This window comes from Notolepis coatsorum (assembly GCF_963971535.1).
Source record: "Notolepis coatsorum genome assembly, chromosome: 7".
Lineage (NCBI taxonomy): Eukaryota > Metazoa > Chordata > Actinopteri > Aulopiformes > Paralepididae > Notolepis > Notolepis coatsorum.
This window is the reverse complement of record NC_140171.1, coordinates 7984548-8004721: the sequence shown is the minus strand read 5'-3', so window position 1 is coordinate 8004721 and position 20174 is coordinate 7984548. Positions and strand designations below refer to the sequence as shown.

Here is a 20174-nt window from a genome sequence, read left to right as displayed (position 1 = left end):
TGGGGGGACAGTTGCTAGCATTGCAACCGTGGCAGAAAGGGGCCAGCAGCTGTGAGATACTGTCATAATCACAGCGAGAGCGTACTTCACCCCTCCTCCTTCTCCCCTCACATTCACCACGCACTCCTCCTCATCCTCCCTTCCATCCACATCCACCACGCACTCCTCCTCATCCTCCCTTCCATCCACCACGAAAGCCTCACGCCCTTATACGGTCAACAGCACCCCTTCACTTCCCGTCATTCAACCCAGCTGCACCTCATCCCCTGATTCACACGCTGTCAGGCACCTCACTCCTCACAGCTGTATCCCATCCCGATGATGAGGACCCTACTTCGACCGGACGACGCTGACCAGAAGTCGTCGTGGGGTTAGTATCATTACCTCCGTGCCAGCGTGTCCCTGTCTGGACCCCCTGGAACCTACCAAGGAGTTCCTGCTCCCTCTCTCAACAAGGACCCGTGTCTCCCGTCTGCAGTGGCACTGGAGTGCACCTGCTTCCTTTATCCCCATTCATATCTGTTGTATATTTCTGGATGTAATTCTTGCCTACTTATTGGTGGTAGGCTGGGATCATAGTTAGCCTTTTCCCTCCCCCATGGCCACGTGCATTCATTCACTCCCGTTCAAAGATCTCCAAGCATGCCAGCTTCTCTTATCTTTCATATATTATTCTTAGTGACTCGTGGTCAATCAATGCCATCGGATCTGCGAGGAAAAAAAGCACATAAGTGCTGAAGAACTATCCTTGAGTGGAAACGACCCCTGAACTCAATAGTTCCATTAATGTCGTCCACATCCTTGTCGTCAGCGGACGGACGGGGCTGCTCTCGTGCTGCACGAGGCACGGGTTGCTGGGCTCCTTCTCGCGGACAATGTGGGGGAGAGTTGGTGGGAACAGAGAGAGAGCTCTTCTCCTCAGACACAAATGAGCAGCACATGGTCCAATTCTACCAAATTCGATTATGCTTGTTGTAGCCTCCTATAACTCTGGGCTCAACTCAAACACACACACACACACCGACGGGTCTGGAGGAATGGTCATGTGAATCTAAATCTACCCTCTGCTCCAGGTATCATGTGATGTGTGGACCATCCCCACTGGTAGTTATACTATCATCAGTTGCCCATCTGAGGTTTAATTTCCTATTAGGGTTTAGTTTGGAGCTTTTTCTTATGGGTTAAAGGTCAGGGGGGGGGGGGTGATGTGGGCCTGTGAAACCCATTGAGACATGCATTAGTATAATATACTATCATAGTATATTATACTAATACATGTACATATACTGATATTTCTTTGTTTCTTCTTTCTGGAAGAATTAGCAGTCAACTGATAACCAGTGTTGGGGAGTAGTTAACTACATACTGTAGTTCAATTACTAGTTTAACTACATTTTACAGTAGGTGGGGTGGTAGTTTTAACTATATTAAAATCTCAGTAGCCTTTTCAGTAGTTGACTACTTTGGGTCATGTAGTTCAGGTTTTTCCCTAGAAATGTAGCATTTTCCTGATTCCACCTCAACAACTGCTCCCTGGCCCCTCCCTTGGGTACCGCCGAAGTGGGGTTTTGCCTGGTCCTTAAACCAAACACACCCACACTGTGTGTCAGCTCAGTTGCTGTAATACGAGATTGCGCTCAGATTGTGATCATATTATGTGATGTAGTTGAAGTAGTTTTAGTTTGACAATTTTTTTTTAAGTAGGTAATATTTAGTTTAACTACTTTTCATTGTGAAGTAGCTAGTACTTTGGTAAAGTACAGTTTTGAGTGGTTTCCCCAACGCTGCTGAGAACACGAGACTGAAGGCCCTCTAACATGCTGTTGAGCTCCCTCTGCTGGACAAGTACTGCCAGTGCAGGTTCTATTAACAAGGGTTCATGAGAAAAAAGGGTGGTTGAAGCAGAGACCAATGCCCCTCAATATATTTGAATGAGACTTAATGATTTAAGAATAAGAATCATTTTTTTCCCAGAATAGGAATACTATTATAGTATAGTATAGTAATATTTTCAGGCTTAAAGTAATATGAATAAATGTCTAATTTGCGGTTCCATCACCTACTGATATAATAATGATTAAACACATCATGAATGCGGTTACATTTGCTGTTCTAGTCTCTTCTAACCAGCGGTGTCTGGCAGGACATTACCGGGAACATCTGGCATCTGGTGGCATTTTACGTCAGTTTAGTTGGAATGAATAGACGATTAACTCACTAGTTAGCATTAATTTCCAAGATGGAAAGCAAGTCAATACTGTGCAAAAGAGCAACAATGATCACATACAGACAAATAGACATGAGGATTACCGGATTGCAGATTACCACTTTAAGATAGTTTAAGTGTGGTGTGGGATCTTGCCTCTTTCCGAATTTGCTGAACGACAGTAACCATCAAATGGAAATAAACTTAATACAAGAGAAGCGGCGGCTCAAATTAACATTTTTAATCAGTAAAAACCGGTGCAATATTTTACATGTAAACAACTGCAGCATCTTATTCTTTATACCTGAATAGTTACATAGAAAAAGACATCTTTAGTGAATTGAGGTTCCATGTAAAAATAGATTAATTTAACAACAGAGAAAAAAAAACGTGTTAACGATAATCCCTTAAAATAGAAAGAAATGAAGAAAATCCATTAAGAAGACTTTAGGGATAAAACCGAGTCACTAATTAGTCTTCATTAGGACCACCGTGAAGTCACTGAGCGGCTGCCGTGACTCCGTCCAGGTTTATTTCTAGCCCCCTCTCCCTGTATCACAAATCCTGAAATCACTATTCCTCCTTTAGACACCCGTCTACCAGCCTGCACCCATATTATAAACAGTAGACCTAGTGAGACCAAACAACTGCACCACCAACCAACCCTCTGCTCCAAAGGGTGGCGGCTGAGAGTTTACTTAAAGAATGGCCTGGGATTTAGACGCAGGGTCTCTGCGGTAGATCTGGTGGATCATTTAGACGCAGGGTCTCTCTGCAGTAGATCTGGTGGATCATTTAGACGCAGGGTCTCTGCAGTAGATCTGGTGGATCATTTAGACGCAGGGTCTCTCTGCAGTAGATCTGGTGGATCATTTAGACGCAGGGTCTCTCTGCAGTAGATCTGGTGGATCATTTAGATGCAGGGTCTCTCTGCAGTAGATCTGGTGGATCATTTAGACGCAGGGTCTCCGCAGTAGATCTGGTGGATCACTTAAGACGCAGGGTCTCCGCAGTAGATCTGGTGGATCATTTAGACGCAGGGTCTCTCTGCGGTAGATCTGGTGGATCACTTAGACGCAGGGTCTCTGCGGTAGATCTGGTGGATATCATTTAGACGCAGGGTCTCCGCGGTAGATCTGGTGGATCATTTAGACGCAGGGTCTCTGCGGTAGATCTAGTGATCTCTCTGGGCTCCAATCAGAATCGAGCCCTTTGATTGTGGAGTTGGCACTTCCGAAGTTCCAATCCTTCGAATTATTGTCATCATAGCACCTCTGGTGTTCTATACTGAACCCTCTTCTGTCAGACCAAGTTACTTCAGCGCTCTCTCTCTCTCTCTCTCTCTCTCTCTTCTTCGAGTGTGGTTTCTGCTCTGGGCAGCCCCCCCCCCCCCCCCCCCCCCCCCCCAATGATGGGTGTCCTTCCTGCCGACGTCTCAAGTCTCGTCTAGGCAGCGTTTCTGTTCCCTGCGCCTCAGGTCAGAATAACACATTCGCCTGTTCATCCTAACCGACCCCATAATAACGTTCACTTCCCGTCCTCTAGAGGGTGCTGGTGGTGCCCTGCTGATGATGAAGAGCCTCTCGGGGCTCCGAGCGTCGTTGTGGACGAGGAGCGCTGGAGAGTGAGTTCACTCCACTCTTAACCGGTTCATCCGTCTCTCCCTCCGTCTCCTCCTCCTCCTCCGCCCGCCTCTCCTCTGGGTCACGAGGCCATGTGGTGCCTCCTCTGCTCCCCCTCCTGCCAGTCCTCCTCCTCCTTGGTCTCCGTCTCCACCTCCCGGAGGGCGCCCAGGAGCACGCGGAGCAGCGTGTTCTCCCGCAGGAGGCTTTCCGAGGCGTCGGCCAGCTGCTGCAGGCGCCTCACGGCCTCCGCCAGCTGCCGGCTCTTCTCGCGGTGCTGCTCCTCCAGACTCTGCCGCTCCTCCTGCAGCGCCACGTTCTGCGCCTCCAGGGTGCGCGTGTCGAACGTCACACGGCGGTTGTCGCGCCACAGCTGCGCCAGCTGCCGGGAGAGGCGCTCGCGGGCCTGGTGCAGCGTCTGGACCTCGCCCTGCAGCGCCAGGAACTGGGCGCGGAGGAGGGCGCTGGGCCCCGTCGTCTGCGCCCCCGCCTGGCTGGTTGGGGGCGTGACGGGCCGCTGGCCGTGGTCCGTGTGCTTCAGGATGAAGCGCAGCAGGTTGGGCAGCGTCATGGGCGTGTCGTCGGGGAACTTCACGCTGAGGTGCTTTCTAGGAGAGAGAGAGGGAGAAAAGCCCCCCCCCCCCCCCAGTCAAAACTCTTTGTTAAGTCAACACTATTAATGATATTCTTATGATGTCAAATGTATTTTCCACAAACAAGAAATTTTATTTATACACACCGTTGCCATAAACGGTAATGCCATCAGAAGTGGAATGATAAAAGTCTCACCTGTATTTGGGGAACAGGAGGACCGATGGCACGTGATCCACCATGAACTCCCAGGGGAGGTCGTTGCGCGCGACATTCACCCTGCAGACAGACAGTGAGTTAGAATAATAATTAAGGCTGTCAAAGTTAACGCGGTATTAACGCGTTATCGCCCGATTCTATTAACGCCACTATTTTTTTTAAACTCACGATTAACTTTTAAGATTTTTTTTTTTAAACTTTTCTTTTACATTTTTTTTTACTAGACTTCACTAAGGTGTATTATTGATGCTCTCATTGATACTATATTTGTTTCTGAAATGTGTGTGTGTGTGTGTGTGTGTGTGTGTGTGTGTGTGTGTGTGTGTGTGTGTGTGTGTGTGTGTGTGTGTGTGTGTGTGTGTGTGTGTGTGCGTGTGTGTGCGTGTGCGTGTGTGTGAGAGATATAGAGAGAGGGGGGGTGAGAGAGATGAGGAAGGGGCAAGAGAGAAAGAGAGCTGGGAGAGTGTGTGTGTGTGTGTGAGAGAGAGAGAGAGAGAGAGAGGGGGGGGGGGGTGATTACTCAGCCCTTGTGTGGGTGAATGTAACAAGTTCCTAACGTTTTCTTTCCTCTATTATTTCATGCACACTTTATTCATTGTTTTAAATTATTATTTTCTTTTAAGTTATTTTGTGCATCACTCTGTTTTGAATTTGATGCAAATTTGCAATGCATGAGGGTCATCCTTTTGTGTTAAATGGCTGCATAAAGCAACACAATACTGTAAATGAACAGTGACAGACACACACACAGGCAGCTGGGGAGTAACTGATTACACATGACTGCCTGGATAACAGGAATCTGATAACAAAAAAACACAAGGACACAGGTCCGGATATGTGTAATGCACGTGATCCGCCACTAGGTGATCTTCAGTGTCACACGTACCTCGCTATAGTGACGCTGCTGTTGTCCTGAAACAGTCGGGCCAGCTGGATGAGAACGTGGTTGAGAACGGAGCAGAACCCACACCACTGGGTGTAGTAGAACAGCAGCACGTCCTGCGCACGCACACACACACACACACACACACACACACACACACACACACACACACACACACACACACACACACACACACACACACACACACACACACACACACACACACACACACACACACACACACACACACACACACACACACACACACACACACACACACACATTTCTATTCCTCTGTAGTTCAAACTACATCGCTTTTCAAGTTATAAAAGAAAAAACAGTAAGACAATTAATGATAAATATCAATATACTGTCCATCTCTACACTGAATTAATGATAAATATCAATATACCGTCCATCTCTACACTGAATTAATGATACATATTAATATACCGTCCACTTCTACACTGAATTAATGATACATATTAATATACCGTCCACCTCTACACTGAATTAATGATACATATTAATATACCGTCCACCTCTACACTGAATTAATGATACATATTAATATACCGTCCACCTCTACACTGAATTAATGATACATATTAATATACCGTCCACCTCTACACTGAATTAATGATAAATCAATATACTGGTGTGACACTGAGTAGTGTTTCCTCTGTGGAGGCTCAGGACACAGGAAGGAAGGGACGCTGACAGAGTGGAGGCTCAGGACACAGGAAGGAAGGGACGCTGACAGAGTGGGGACACAGGAAGGAAGGGACGCTGACAGAGTGGAGGATCAGGACACAGGAAGGAAGGAAGGGACGCTGACAGAGTGGAGGCTCAGGACACAGGAAGGAAGGAAGGGACGCTGACAGAGTGGAGGCTCAGGACACAGGAAGGAAGGAAGGGACGCTGACAGAGTGGAGGCTCAGGACACAGGAAGGAAGGAAGGGACGCTGACAGAGTGGAGGCTCAGGACACAGGAAGGAAGGAAGGGACGCTGACAGAGTGGAGGCTCAGGACACAGGAAGGAAGGAAGGGACGCTGACAGAGTGGAGGATCAGGACACAGGAAGGAAGGAAGGGACGCTGACAGAGTGGAGGCTCAGGACACAGGAAGGAAGGGACGCTGACACTCACCGTGTGCAGGTCCATGACGGTTGGGTAGAAGGAGGAGGTGGTGAGCTCCGTGATGAGGCGACGCTCGGGGGACGCCTCCTGCTGGCCCCTCCCCCGCTCCGCCTCCCCCACCAGGTGTCTCTGCAGCGGGCTGTAGGGGGCGCTGAAGTTCCTGATGAAAGCCTCTGTAAAACAGGAAGTTTTTGAATGGCTATTTTCCCCTCCATGTTGGAAGAGGTGACTGTTGTTGCTATGTGCTAAAAACACAACAGCTGCTGTATGTCGCTGTGAAATATATCAACATGAATGTAGGGATGTCCAATATTATCGGCCGATATCGGCATAAAAATGTGATATCGGAAAATATCAGTATCGGTTTTCAATTTTTTGTTTTTACATTTCTATAACCTTTATTTACCCAGGCAAGCAAGTAAGAACAAATTCTGATTTTATTTATTGTCAAAAGTATGCATAATGTTGTGTTAATTCCACAACAAGAGATATGTAATGTTAATTACCTGAAATTATTCAATTTTTTTTGGGGGGGGGGGAACCCTGAATATATCAGTATCGGTTGATATCGGTTGATATCGGTATCGGAAATTAAGAGTTGGACAATATCGGTATATCGGTATCGGTAAAAAAGATATATATATATCGAGCATCCCTACATGAATGTAATAGGTGTGTTATTGAATCTCGTAAACAAGTCATAGTGGAACAGTAATATTATGCTTTTCCAGTGTTTTACCTGCTCTACCACGGTGCAGCGTTCTCTTTCTAAGGTTACCAATGGTTACACAGGCGACCATGTTGGAAGAGAGACAACTAGACATTCAGTGAAAGGCCTCCCTTAAGATTAGTCTTTATGACACAACGTCTCAAGAAAAGCAAGGCTTTCATTCCCCCCAAATCTCATAAATAGGGAGGTGTAGTGGTGGTTACGTCATTGTTGTCTCCGGCCGGTCCACCTCGCTTGAAATTGCAATGTATTTCCAATGGGACACATTTCTAAAATCGTCTCGTTTAAAACAAATAAAGCATGAACATTGGCATGGTGTTTGTACCTTTCTGTGTGTATTCATCCACAATCTATAGCTCAACATGAAACAATTAATCGTAAAATAATTACGTTGAATTTTATTTCAACCAAAAATGCTTACACAATAATGTTAGTGATAGAAGGGAACTCATTTTGTGCAAAAATGGAAAACTTGCCAATGTTCATGAGGCAGAATTATTACAATAGCCGATAATACATTTTCCCAATGATAAATCCCTAAACGGGTGGACAGAGCGGGCGGTCCAAAGTGACGTCGGATTACACCTCCCTATAAAGTAAGAGTTACAACTAGAGTCACAGCAGAGTCTCACCTAGTGATTCTGTCAGGGTGGCCGTCGGGCTGCGCTGGAGGACATAATGAACTTCGTCTTTAAGGTTCACTATCGCCGCAAACGGCCCGCGGCCGCTGCTGCCGTCGCCTGGCGGCCCCCTCGGGTGGGACGCGCTCTGGTTGCTAGGCGCCCCGAGCCGCACGGCCAGCGGCCAGTTCAGAGCCACGTCCAGCACGTAGAACCTCAGCGTCTTGTTGGTCCGACACCTCAAGCCCCGGAACCCCTCCTCCCCCTCCTGGTGTGGAGCAGAGGACGGCGGGGGGGAGGGGGAGGAGGAGGAGGAGGAAGGGGCGGGACGGGGAGAGGCTTCCTGCGAGGCGCGCCCCTGGTCGTCCCTGGGCGGAGGCTCCGTACTCTTGCAGCAGGCACTGTAGAGGCCGAACGGACTGTAGCTACTCCGCAGGTTGCTGCAGGCGACGGGAGCCGCCGCTGGTGGTGGTGGTCGGTGCGGGCAGCAGCGTCTGAGGTAAGACTGCAACACGTCGCCACCCGGAGTCCCGGAGGGGAAAGAGCAGCGTGCGGCGGCGGAGCCCGTCGGGTTGGACCGGGAGAAGTTGAAGCACAGTTCACACACGCTGGTAGCGGAGGCACTGGACCCAGGGAGGACCATGGACTGGCAGCAGGCAGAGCGCGACAGAGAGGCACTGCGGTCGTCCGGGCTGGAGAGGCGAGTGTTGTTACAGGAATGATAACGCACGGCAATGTCTGCAACCTAGGAGATGAGGGGAGAGGTGTGACAGAGATACTTAGGAGATGAGGGGAAACAGGGGAGAGGTGTGACAGAGATACCTAGGAGATGAGGGGAAACAGGGGAGAGGTGTGACAGAGATACTTAGGAGATGAGGGGAAACAGGGGAGAGGTGTGACAGAGATACCTAAGAGATGAGGGGAAACAGGGGAGAGGTGTGACAGAGATACCTAAGAGATGAGGGGAAACAGGGGAGAGGTGTGACAGAGATACCCAGGAGATGAGGGGAAACAGGGGAGAGGTGTGACAGAGATACCTAAGAGATGAGGGGAAACAGGGGAGAGGTGTGACAGAGATACCTAAGAGATGAGGGGAAACAGGGGAGAGGTGTGACAGAGATACCTAGGAGATGAGGGGAAGCAGGGGAGAGGTGTGACAGAGATACCTAAGAGATGAGGGGAAACAGGGGAGAGGTGTGACAGAGATACTTAAGAGATGAGGGGAAACAGGGGAGAGGTGCGACAGAGATACCTGAGAGATGAGGGGAAACAGGGGAGAGGTGTGACAGAGATACCTGAGAGATGAGGGGAAACAGGGGAGAGGTGTGACAGAGATACCTAGGAGATGAGGGGAAACAGGGGAGAGGTGTGACAGAGATACTGAGATGAGGGGAAACAGGGGAGAGGTGTGACAGAGATACCTAAGAGATGAGGGGAAACAGGGGAGAGGTGTGACAGAGATACCTAGGAGATGAGGGGAAACAGGGGAGAGGTGTGACAGAGATACCTAAGAGATGAGGGGAAACAGGGGAGAGGTGTGACAGAGATACTGAGGAGATGAGGGGAAACAGGGGAGAGGTGTGACAGAGATACCTAAGAGATGAGGGGAAACAGGGGAGAGGTGTGACAGAGATACCTAGGAGATGAGGGGAAACAGGGGAGAGGTGTGACAGAGATACCTAAGAGATGAGGGGAAACAGGGGAGAGGTGTGACAGAGATACTGAGGAGATGAGGGGAAACAGGGGAGAGGTGTGACAGAGATACCCAAGAGATGAGGGGAAACAGGGGAGAGGTGTGACAGAGATACCCAAGAGATGAGGGGAAACAGGGGAGAGGTGTGACAGAGATACCTAAGAGATGAGGGGAAACAGGGGAGAGGTGTGACAGAGATACCCAAGAGATGAGGGGAAACAGGGGAGAGGTGTGACAGAGATACCTAGGAGATGAGGGGAAACAGGGGAGAGGTGTGACAGAGATACCTAGGAGATGAGGGGAAACAGGGGAGAGGTGTGACAGAGATACCTAGGAGATGAGGGGAAACAGGGGAGAGGTGTGACAGAGATACCTAGGAGATGAGGGGAAACAGGGGAGAAGTGTGACAGAAATACCGACAAGCATTAAGAAACAACTGAAACCTTCGGATGAGGAACCGTGTTCATTTTAAGGTTTCAGATGAGCAATGCTGTCAAACTTGGTTATCTAAAGATGCTAAAGAGCTGTTTCTATTGCAAGAGTGAACAATAACAAACATCGATAGACATTGACGTAGTTATTAAAAGAAGAAAAGGCTGGACTACAAACGAGGCATTTCAAGCAGTCATTCCTGTGTGAGAAAATAACTCCCTTTGGCATCAGGGAGGGACTTTAGATTGTGTAACTCTGCAGACGTTCTACATGCACCTCCAGCTATATAACACTAAAGATGAGGGGAAAACACAAAAGAAACATAAATATGGCCTCTTTAGGTTAGAGTGCTGTGCACAGAGTTAAAGACCGTAAAGGTTGATGACTTGGGTGATGTGTATATATTCTAGTGTTGTCAAAAATATCGAAAAATCGATACATATCGATTCTGAATATTTAAAACGGTTTCAATACTCATTTCCCGAAATATCGATATTTAATTATTCATAAATTATAATTTTTTTGTATATAAGGAAGTTGCATTGTTCATTTCAATACCTGTAATAGTACAGTAGTCCACACACACACACACACACATGTGCATTCAGTTAAGTCGGAATATGACTGTAATACAAACAGTTCAGTTTGTCAGGTACATGCAACACAGATTACAGTGTTTACATCTGTCTGCTTGAGAAAATACCATGTTCTGCAATAAAAATGATTGAAGTGAGATGAACAGTTATTTTTAAATGTGTGATCTAAAGATAAACAAAGGGTTTTAAAAGTGTTATATTTATCTTCTCTTATAGTACCAGAGAGAAGCTGAGGAGAATCAACCAGCAACAAAAACAAAATGTATTAAAAAAAATTTAAATAATTTCGTTTATTTTTTTTCTCATTTTAAGATTGAACCTTTTTCCCCGTGGTATCGAAAATGGTATCGAATATCGATACTTTTCAAGGTATCGTATCGAAGTTCGAAATTCCAGTATCGTGACAAGTCAACACTAATATATTCCTCTGAAGAACTCCATCCATGACCGTCATTGTCAGTTGTGTTTAACGGACTCACCTGTGACAGCACAGTGTTGGGGCTCGATCCGATTGGATCGTGGGGCAGGAACAGCAGGAGGGCGGGGCCTTTGTTCAGTTCATATTCAAGGAGGCGGGACTTTGTCCCTGGCGGCTGCAGCCATTGGAGGACGGTCTCGCGGTGCTCAAACACCCAGCTACAGATGCCCTCTGAGGTGAAGTTGCGCTCCCAGCGAGGGAAGATCTGGAGGAAGGGATAATACACTGTATTCTATAAACCAAGGTAACTATAAAAGAAGGAAGGGTTCATCATGTCACTTCATGTAGCACGTCGTGAACGCACATTTTGGTGCCAAGTGTGGAAACTTTCCGTTCGGACGACAGTTGAATGGGATCAGCCGTCTCCTCGTTTATGTCATTCAAACCGGTTATTACCTCGGATTGTCAGAATCATCTGCAATTTGTTGCTTTGTTAATGATAGCTGGTATATTTAGAATTTTAATTTTAATAGAACTGGCACCAAAGTCAGGCACCAAGCAGAGCATAGAACGTTGGAATTCTGATGTCATGACCCTTCCTTCTTTTATAGTTTCCTTGCTATAAAAAGGAAGCCGTCATGTGTCGTTACCCGACTGTGCTTTTACCATTCGTCTGAAAACGAGTTACTTCGAGGAATACTCTGCCCGAGTCTGTATCACTCAGAGTCCAACCCTAACTCCCACTTCATCTTCTTGTTGACTTTGCTTGTCTTACATAACAAAACAAAAAACAACAATAAAAATAAACTGCATGGATCTTTTTTGTCCGTAGTACTATTGATATTTATTCATTTGGAGGCTAATATTCTTAAGTTACTTACTCAACATTGTCGATTTAACCTCAGTACATGTACATTTAAATTTTTTAGCTAGTTGTTACGTTAGTGATACAAGAATTTGAGCTCATGCTTCTGTTGCACTGGATACGAACATCTAGTAAATGCCTCAAATATAAGAACGTTTAACCCTTTCAGGTGTACGATCTCACATACAAGATTAGAATTCTGAGAGAGAACATTCTAATGATGATGTTGCCATGGCTACCAGCCAATGAAAGGTGTAGAGTGGTAGAAAAAAGACGTCCACACGAAAGGGTTAATGTTTCAAGTTTACATTCCATACAATTATATGTATTAGTGTGTATACACTAATCAATATCATAGTATATAATTTTATTTAACAAATATGTCATGGCCCAGGGATAATAATAATTCATTACATTTAGCGCCTGCGTCCACCTGCCGCATATTTCTGGGCGCACGCGTCTTTTGTCAATTGATCCCAATGGGGAGGGAGCGTATGCGGCCGTATGCTGCCGCCTATAGGAAATGCGCTGCAGTCGGCTTCTTTTTTCAGCGCTTTTCAGCTTTTTTGTGCGGCAGCACCCAGCGTTTAAAGTTGAAACTTTCTGAACTTTTCAGAGCGATGCGCCGAGCGCATTTGCAGACAACCAATCACAGCCTATCATATCTACCACTCTGTTTGTAACCTGACACCGGAGTTGCCTGCCTGCCTGCAAGAGACAGGAGCAGTATGAGGGCACAAATACACTAATAACTACACGAATACAGTAATAAAAAGCTAATTAAAAGCAAAGGGTGAACTGTGGTGTCAGGCAATAACTATATATATAATTAATATACAATAAAGTGTATTAAAATATGCTATATGTGCAAAACCGTGGCAGTAAAATAAAAAGATGGCTGTCGCTAGATTTATTTCTCTCTGTCATCTCGCTACAAGATGCGCTTCATCCCAGCACTACCGGCGTACTGCCAGCGTTTTTCAGCTGGAAATGTGCGCTAGGTGGACGCATGCCCTTATATAGCGCTTTTCTAGACACTCAAAGCGTTCCCCACAATGTAGGGTGGAAATTGCCTCCTTCACCACCACTGGTAGTACCCAACCTTGGGCTACGCAGGCTCCCATACACTGGCACCAGGCACACATCACACTACACACAATGGCTGAACGGCTCAGGAGACAGGGATTGATATCAGCCAATTAAGGGGAAGGAGGGATGATTCGGTGGCCTAGATGTCACTCACCAAGGAGGAGTTGAACCGTCGGTGCAGGTAAACCGTTTGGTCGTCTTTGACAGAGATCTCCTCGGCCACCTGCCTACTGGTCACCACCCCGAAACGAACCAGGCCGCGGAAATCTACACAGCAAAGACAATAGGGAATATATAAATTATTAACATCACTTTTAAAAAAAATAGCTGCCATGGGTCTTGTTTATCCGACAACAACATCACAATATTTAGCTTTAGTAATGCTTTCCTGGTCACATTATGATATTTGGTACTGGTTAGCTAGTATTAAAGGGGACAATTAATGGATCTTTTCAACAGTTTTATATGACTTTCTTGAATCTCTGGAACAGTTTTAGGTTTAGTTTTGCCAAGAAATGTGTCTGAATTTAAATTTAAATTCTTTATTTCTTTCCTGGTATCAAACACACCATTTAAAGGTTTAAATTAATCATCCCTTCCCTGCTTGGCTACCCCCAACCAAGAGTACATAACTTTTATAAACTATGCAGTACTTTATACAAATAAGAATAAAGAATAAATGATCAAATACGGCCCGGGATATACATTCTGTTATGTATATTACATACATTCTGTTATTCTACTTTTTCTATCTGGTTTCACTGTTTTTAACTGCGGTTTGTCTGTTGTCATTTATTTCTGATTTTGTTTTATTGTGTTTTTATATTAAGCTGTAGTGTAAAGCACCCTGTGCATTCGTGCTGTGAAGGGTGCTATATAAATAAAGGTCATTCATATATACATTCTAAAATATACAGCCATAAATATACAGATATATACAGTAAGTGTACAACATTTTTTATTTCGATTTAAAAGTAAAAGTCCAGGAAGATTATGCCAGATAGTAGTCACTCTGTGCTCAGTGAGGCAGTGATGCGTTATAAAGTCTGATGGCTGTCGGAATGATGGACTTCTTGTGCCGTGCTGAGCCTAACGCTAGGTAACCAGTGACAGCAGACGTTGTTAGTTAAACGCTGAGCTGAGCCTAACGCTAGGTAACCAGTGACAGCAGACGTTGTTAGTTAAACGCTGAGCTGAGCCTAACGCTAGTTAACCAGTGACAGCAGACGTTGTTAGTTAAACGCTGAGCTGAGCCTCACGCTAGTTAACCAGTGACAGCAGACGTTGTGTTAGTTAAACGCTGAGCTGAGCCTAACGCTAGTTAACCAGTGACAGCAGAAGTTGTGTTAGTTAAACGCTGAGCTGAGCCTAACGCTAGGTTAACCAGTGACAGCAGACGTTGTGTTAGTTAAACGCTGAGCTGAGCCTAACGCTAGTTAACCAGTGACAGCAGAGGTTGTGTTAGTTAAACGCTGAGCTGAGCCTAACGCTAGTTAACCAGTGACAGCAGACGTTGTGTTAGTTAAACGCTGAGCTGAGCCTAACGCTAGTTAACCAGTGACAGCAGAAGTTGTGTTAGTTAAACGCTGAGCTGAACCTAACGCTAGTTAACCAGTGACAGCAGACGTTGTGTTAGTTAAACGCTGAGCTGAGTCTAACGCTAGTTAACCAGTGACAGCAGACGTTGTGTTAGTTAAATGCTGAGTGAGCTGAGCCTAACACTAGTTAACCAGTGACAGCAGACGTTGTGTTAGTTAAACGCTGAGTGAGCTGAGCCTAACGCTAGTTAACCAGTGACAGCAGAGGTTGTGTTAGTTAAACGCTGAGCTGAGCCTAACGCTAGTTAACCAGTGACAGCAGAGGTTGTGTTAGTTAAACGCTGAGTGAGCTGAGCCTACCCCTCTTCAGCGCCTGCAGAGCGGAGAACAGGTACGTGATGTACCCTGGCGGCTGAGGAGACGAGTTGAACTGAAAGAATCCCACCACTCCAGGCTAGTCCGCGACACACCGCGACACAGATGTGGATAGGAAAGAAAGATTTTGATTTGTTTGACATTAAAAACATAATCAAGCGTCATCACTGAGGATACAAATGCTAAGGCAGACGGCAAGGCAAGGTTGACATTATTATTACAAAGAAGACTGGTAATGAAACGGATAGAAGAGCTTTTGTAATCCAAATACATAATGAGGTACAATCACTCGATGGCTATAATACAGAAGTAAAGATAAACGGGAGTGCATCATATTATTATCTCCGGTAGCCTGAGTTCCTGGTTTCCCCAAGCAACAGTTGTGATTGGAGGATCAGGAAAAGAGGGCGGGCTTGAGTAGATAAAGATCCAGACCCCAGGAGGACTCACCTCGTGGTAGGACAGGAAGTCCTGGAGCGTGGCTCGTGAAGGCAGGTAGGTGAGCGGCGTGATGACTCGGAGCACAAAGTTCTCCACGTATGAAGCCATGAACGGTCCCTTGTACTCGATAGGCCCAAACCTACAGCCCACAACGACAACAGACACACAATAAGGAATATATGTATACATATATTATACTGTATATATATAACGTGGAGGATGAATGTGTCTGTGAATGATGTAGGAACCCGGAAGGTCTGTCTTACCTTCTGTAGAACAGATGGATGACTGGGTACTGATAGAAACTCTTCTGTTTCCGGCACTTTCCGTGACTCCACCAGCAGTTCACAGCCACAAACTGCACCTGTGTGTGTGTGTGTGCGTGTGTGTGTGTGTGTGTGTGTGTGTGACAGTGGGACAAAACAGTTACTATCTTTTTAATGACAGACCTCAGTTTACCATTATTGCCACAAGTCCGGCTCTCAGGTCTCGGCACATCTGTGAACACAGGTCACACCCAGGTCAGTCACTGATGTTTACACAGGAGACCCAGGTGTGTCGTGTTTCAACAGGGTTATTATTATCGTGTGTTTGTGTCGTTGAACTTGACATTTTGAGTCTCTTTGATCTTGAATGCAAGATCAAAGAAAGTTCTCCGACCTTGTGAATGTGCCATTATTTCCAGGTGAATTTGAACACAGAACTGGGAAATTGCAGTTTATCCAACACATAAAGCTTGTATTGGGCTTTTTTTATATTTTTCAAAACAGCAGCAGGGGAGTGAATGACAACCGTTTCCTTCACAGCTTCTTCGGTGTAGATATTAAAATCCACATGGTATACGTTTGTTTGATTTACTGTGCGATCCCGTGTTCTTTGCATGGACTCACTTTTGATGGATTTAGCACCAAGACATTTGGGCCGTGTACAAAGATTTCGATTTGTCCAATGGTTCCAGGTGAATTAGGTCAATTCGGTCAGCTCTGTCTTTACTAGGGTCGGGCATCGTTTGGATTTGAACGATTCCGGTTCCGATTCTCCGTTTCTATTCCTGTTCTAAACGATTCTCGGTTCCGATTCTTTGAGGTGCAGGTCACAACAGGTCACAGCTTATTTCGCAGGAGTTTTTTTTTTTTTTATCTTTAATTTGTTTCATACTATTCACATTGTCAGTTGACTTGATACCGTTTAATTTGGTTGCTGTACTGTAACTAGGGTATTAATTAACAAAGAAAAAAAAAAAAAAAAAATTAAGAATCAAAATGCAAATATGTTACTTCTGGTTTAGGAACCGGTTCCTATTAGAACCGGTCCTCTGTGCCCAACCCTAGTCTTTACTTGCTACTACTGCTCACTTTCCATTTTTAAAAGATACTGTAATAACCCTGTTTGCTCGCCTTTATATCACAACGAGCCAAAAAAAAGCCCAGTGCTTCAACACGGGTCAGTTATTAACTCCTTCAATCACAACACTACCAAGTAAAGTAAGACCAACGCTGCAGCACTGACTGACTGTGTGACCTGGCGGCCCACTGAGCAGAGTTGTAAAAAGACACCCCTGTCTGTCCCACTGGTTCAAGCCTGACATGTTTTCTATTCCCGTGGCGTTCCGGGCCAAAGCCTTCTTCTGTTCTGTTCTCTCAGGTCTGCCATACCTGTTTGGCCAGCTTCTTTGCCACCTGCTGCACCTCCTGCCGGGCGGCCATGGAGTGAGCGCACCAGGGCGCGTAGAAGAACACGAGAGACACCTCCGCCACGCCCCTCAGCCGCTCCACCTGAATGAATGAATGAATGAAAACTTTATTTAACAGATTGCAGAATGGGTACAATACAGTACGGCTCAATACACACAATTGTTAAGGGGATGCAGACCTGAGAAAGACGTTTGTCTTGTTTACATCAGGGTCCCCCATTTTCAATTCATATAGGGAGAGAACGTGATGTTAGCACTATTACACACACAGTAGTACTAATTTATATATCTTATACCCAGTTTAACCCTGTCACTGCCACACTACAGAAGGTTAACCCTTTACTATCGCACTACCGACGGTCTGTGGCTCAGGGGGCGACAGTGGCTCAGGAGGTAGAGCGAGCAGTCGTCTGGCAATCCGGGGAGGTTCCCGGTTCGATTCCCGCTCCTCCTGGGCAGCGTGTCGATGTGTCCTTGAGCAAGACACTTAACCCCCCTAAATGCTCCCGTTGAGCAGGTTGGCACCTTGGCATGGTCGCCTCCGCCATCGGTGTGTGAATGTGTGTGTGAATGGGTAAAATGTGAGGAACAAATTGTAAAGCGCGTTGGATAAAAGCGCTATATAAAAAAAGCAGCCATTTACCATGTAGTGTGACAGTGAAAGGGTTAACCTTCTGTGTATTGTCGCAGTGAAAGAGTTAACAGTTTGGTAGTGGGGCAGTGAAAGGGTTAATCACCTGTACATTGTATATTACTATTTGCACTCTGGTTGGATGCAAAGCTTATTTTCGTTTGTACTGTACTTGTGCTGTATAATGACAATACATTTGAATCTAACGTAATTTTAATAATAAATGACTGAAGCCTGTTGTTGGTTCTGACCTGGTCTAGCTGGCCCAGGTAGAGGTCCACCACGGGCGCCTCGGCAGAGAAGAACCGCACCGGAGGTCGTGCCTGTGCCACCACATTCTTAGCACGGCTAGGAGGAAGAGGAGGCGAGAGGAGAGGGTGGAGACAGAGGGAGGGGGTGTTAAAATGTGGTCATTCCAGTTTGAATAAGGGACCTTCATTGATTGATTGATTGATTGAAAACTTTATTAACAGATTGCAGAATGGGTACAGTACAGTACAGCTCAATACATACAATTGTTAAGGGGATGCAGACCAGAGAAAGACTTTCGTCTTGTTTACATCAGGGTCCCCCATTTTCAATTCATCATATGACATACATGACATACAGATAGACAGTACTGTTACATCTATACATTTATGACATACCAGATTTGCAATTACAGTACTGTTTGCGATACAAAAAGAGTCCAGAAAAAAAAAAGGTATATACATTTGACGTAGAAACTGTACATTGGATTGGGTAGGTTGGGGTGGGGGGGGACTGTACATTGGAGGTGGTTGGGTGGGGGGGTGGGTAGGAGGGGTGGGTAGGTTGGGTGGGTGGGTGGGGGGGGGGTGGGTAGGAGGGGTGGGTGTCTAAAGGAATGACACTGTTTTATTATATTTGTCTACTATTTCCTTGGGGGGTTGAATTGGCCTGAATTGAATTGGCCTTCCCGCAAAGGAATAGCAGGGTAGAGCGTCATTCGTATTACTGTGTTATTCAGCTTTCTTCAAAAATAAACTCCACACAAGCACAACAATGGATTGTGACTGGAGACCTAGACGCAGAAATAAGCCTAATGCGCGTGGGCATTATAACACTGTGATGATAGGCTTTAAATGGTTTAACGCAATAATCGTCTTGTCCCAAAGAAGTGGGCCTACTAGTACAAGTCAAAACTCTCCAGACCAGTGACAACAACACACAACATGAATGTAACCACGAGACTGATATATTCCACACTACTACACGTCAGCATCACTAGTAGTAGTAGTGAATTATTAACTACCACAACACAGCAGCCTTAATTTTTCAGCCAGTGATTACTGGTGGTGGTGTGTGTACTGTACACACAACACAGTCTCATGAGAGCAGCTATCCCTCCTGCACTGAGGCAAACTGGGTAAATACAGACCACTGCAATTCCACGTTACATGGAGCTCTTTGAGTGAGAGATTGACGTAAATCAAGGCTCTCTAATCAACATTCATTGATTGATTGACATTTTTATGAACAGATTGCAGAATGGGTACAATACACAGTACAGCTCAATACACACAATTGTTAAGGGGATTGCAGACCAGAGAAAGACTTTCGTCTTGTTTACATCAGGGTCCCCCAGACAGTACTGTTGCATCTAGACATTTATGACATAACAGATCTACAAATATACAGTACTGTTTATGATACAAAAAAGAGTCTAAAAAGAGAGTATATTCTCTCCCACCATGAACTAAAGCACACAAGACATGTTGCGGTGGTGGTGGTCTATAATAATAGAAACAGAAGGTGTACCTGCAGGTGAACTTGACCGCCAGGACGAGCAGCACGCCGAGCAGGAACGCCCCGCAGAGCAGCGCGGGTCTCCGGGCGGACCGGGCCATCAGAAACACCACCTGCCGCCGGAGAGACTGCCGCGCCCGGCGCAGCATCACAGCTCCGAGACCACGGCCCTCTTCTGTCCCATTTATAGTTTATACACCCAGCCAGGTGGTGCGGAACAACACGGCCATTTATTTACCTAACGGGGTGGGGGAGAGACACGATAGGGCTACGATCGTGGATTGGACACATTGGTCTTGTTGTTATTGGGGAGTGAGGTCCTGCAGACAGTACACACGGCGCCGGACCAACCTTCAGTCCCCACGTCGCCTTAGCACTTCCGCACTGTCTACTGGTGACGTCACGCAAGGGAGCGTCGAGGTCTTGTTGTGGGTCGTGTAAACGGATAGAGAGAGAGAGAGGAGAGAGAGAGAGAGAGAGAGAGAGAGAGAGAGAGAGAGAGAGAGAGAGAGAGAGAGAGAGAGAGAGAGAGAGAGAGAGAGAGAGAGAGAGAGAGAGAGAGAGAGAGAGAGAGGGGGGGTTGGGTAGGAGACTGGGGGGGGGAGAGGTTGGGTAGGAGGGGTGGG

The 20174-nt window shown here is 46.2% G+C and overlaps 1 protein-coding gene across 1 annotated transcript; it reads right to left on the bottom strand.

Annotated features, from left to right (window-relative positions):
• Nucleotides 1–3600: 3600 nt before the first annotated feature.
• txndc11 (thioredoxin domain containing 11) lies at nucleotides 3601–19877 on the bottom strand. Its single transcript, XM_084318986.1, has 13 exons — nucleotides 19561–19877; nucleotides 18033–18129; nucleotides 17113–17232; nucleotides 15724–15821; nucleotides 15467–15596; nucleotides 15002–15095; nucleotides 13258–13370; nucleotides 11211–11414; nucleotides 8023–8755; nucleotides 6670–6833; nucleotides 5525–5637; nucleotides 4618–4698; nucleotides 3601–4436 (listed from the first exon to the last, which is right to left on the bottom strand). Exons 1-13 carry the CDS (start codon nucleotides 19695–19697, stop codon nucleotides 3911–3913), a joined length of 2610 nt encoding a protein of 869 aa, XP_084175112.1. The 5' UTR covers nucleotides 19698–19877; the 3' UTR covers nucleotides 3601–3910.
• Between the last annotated feature and the right edge of the window lie 297 nt (nucleotides 19878–20174).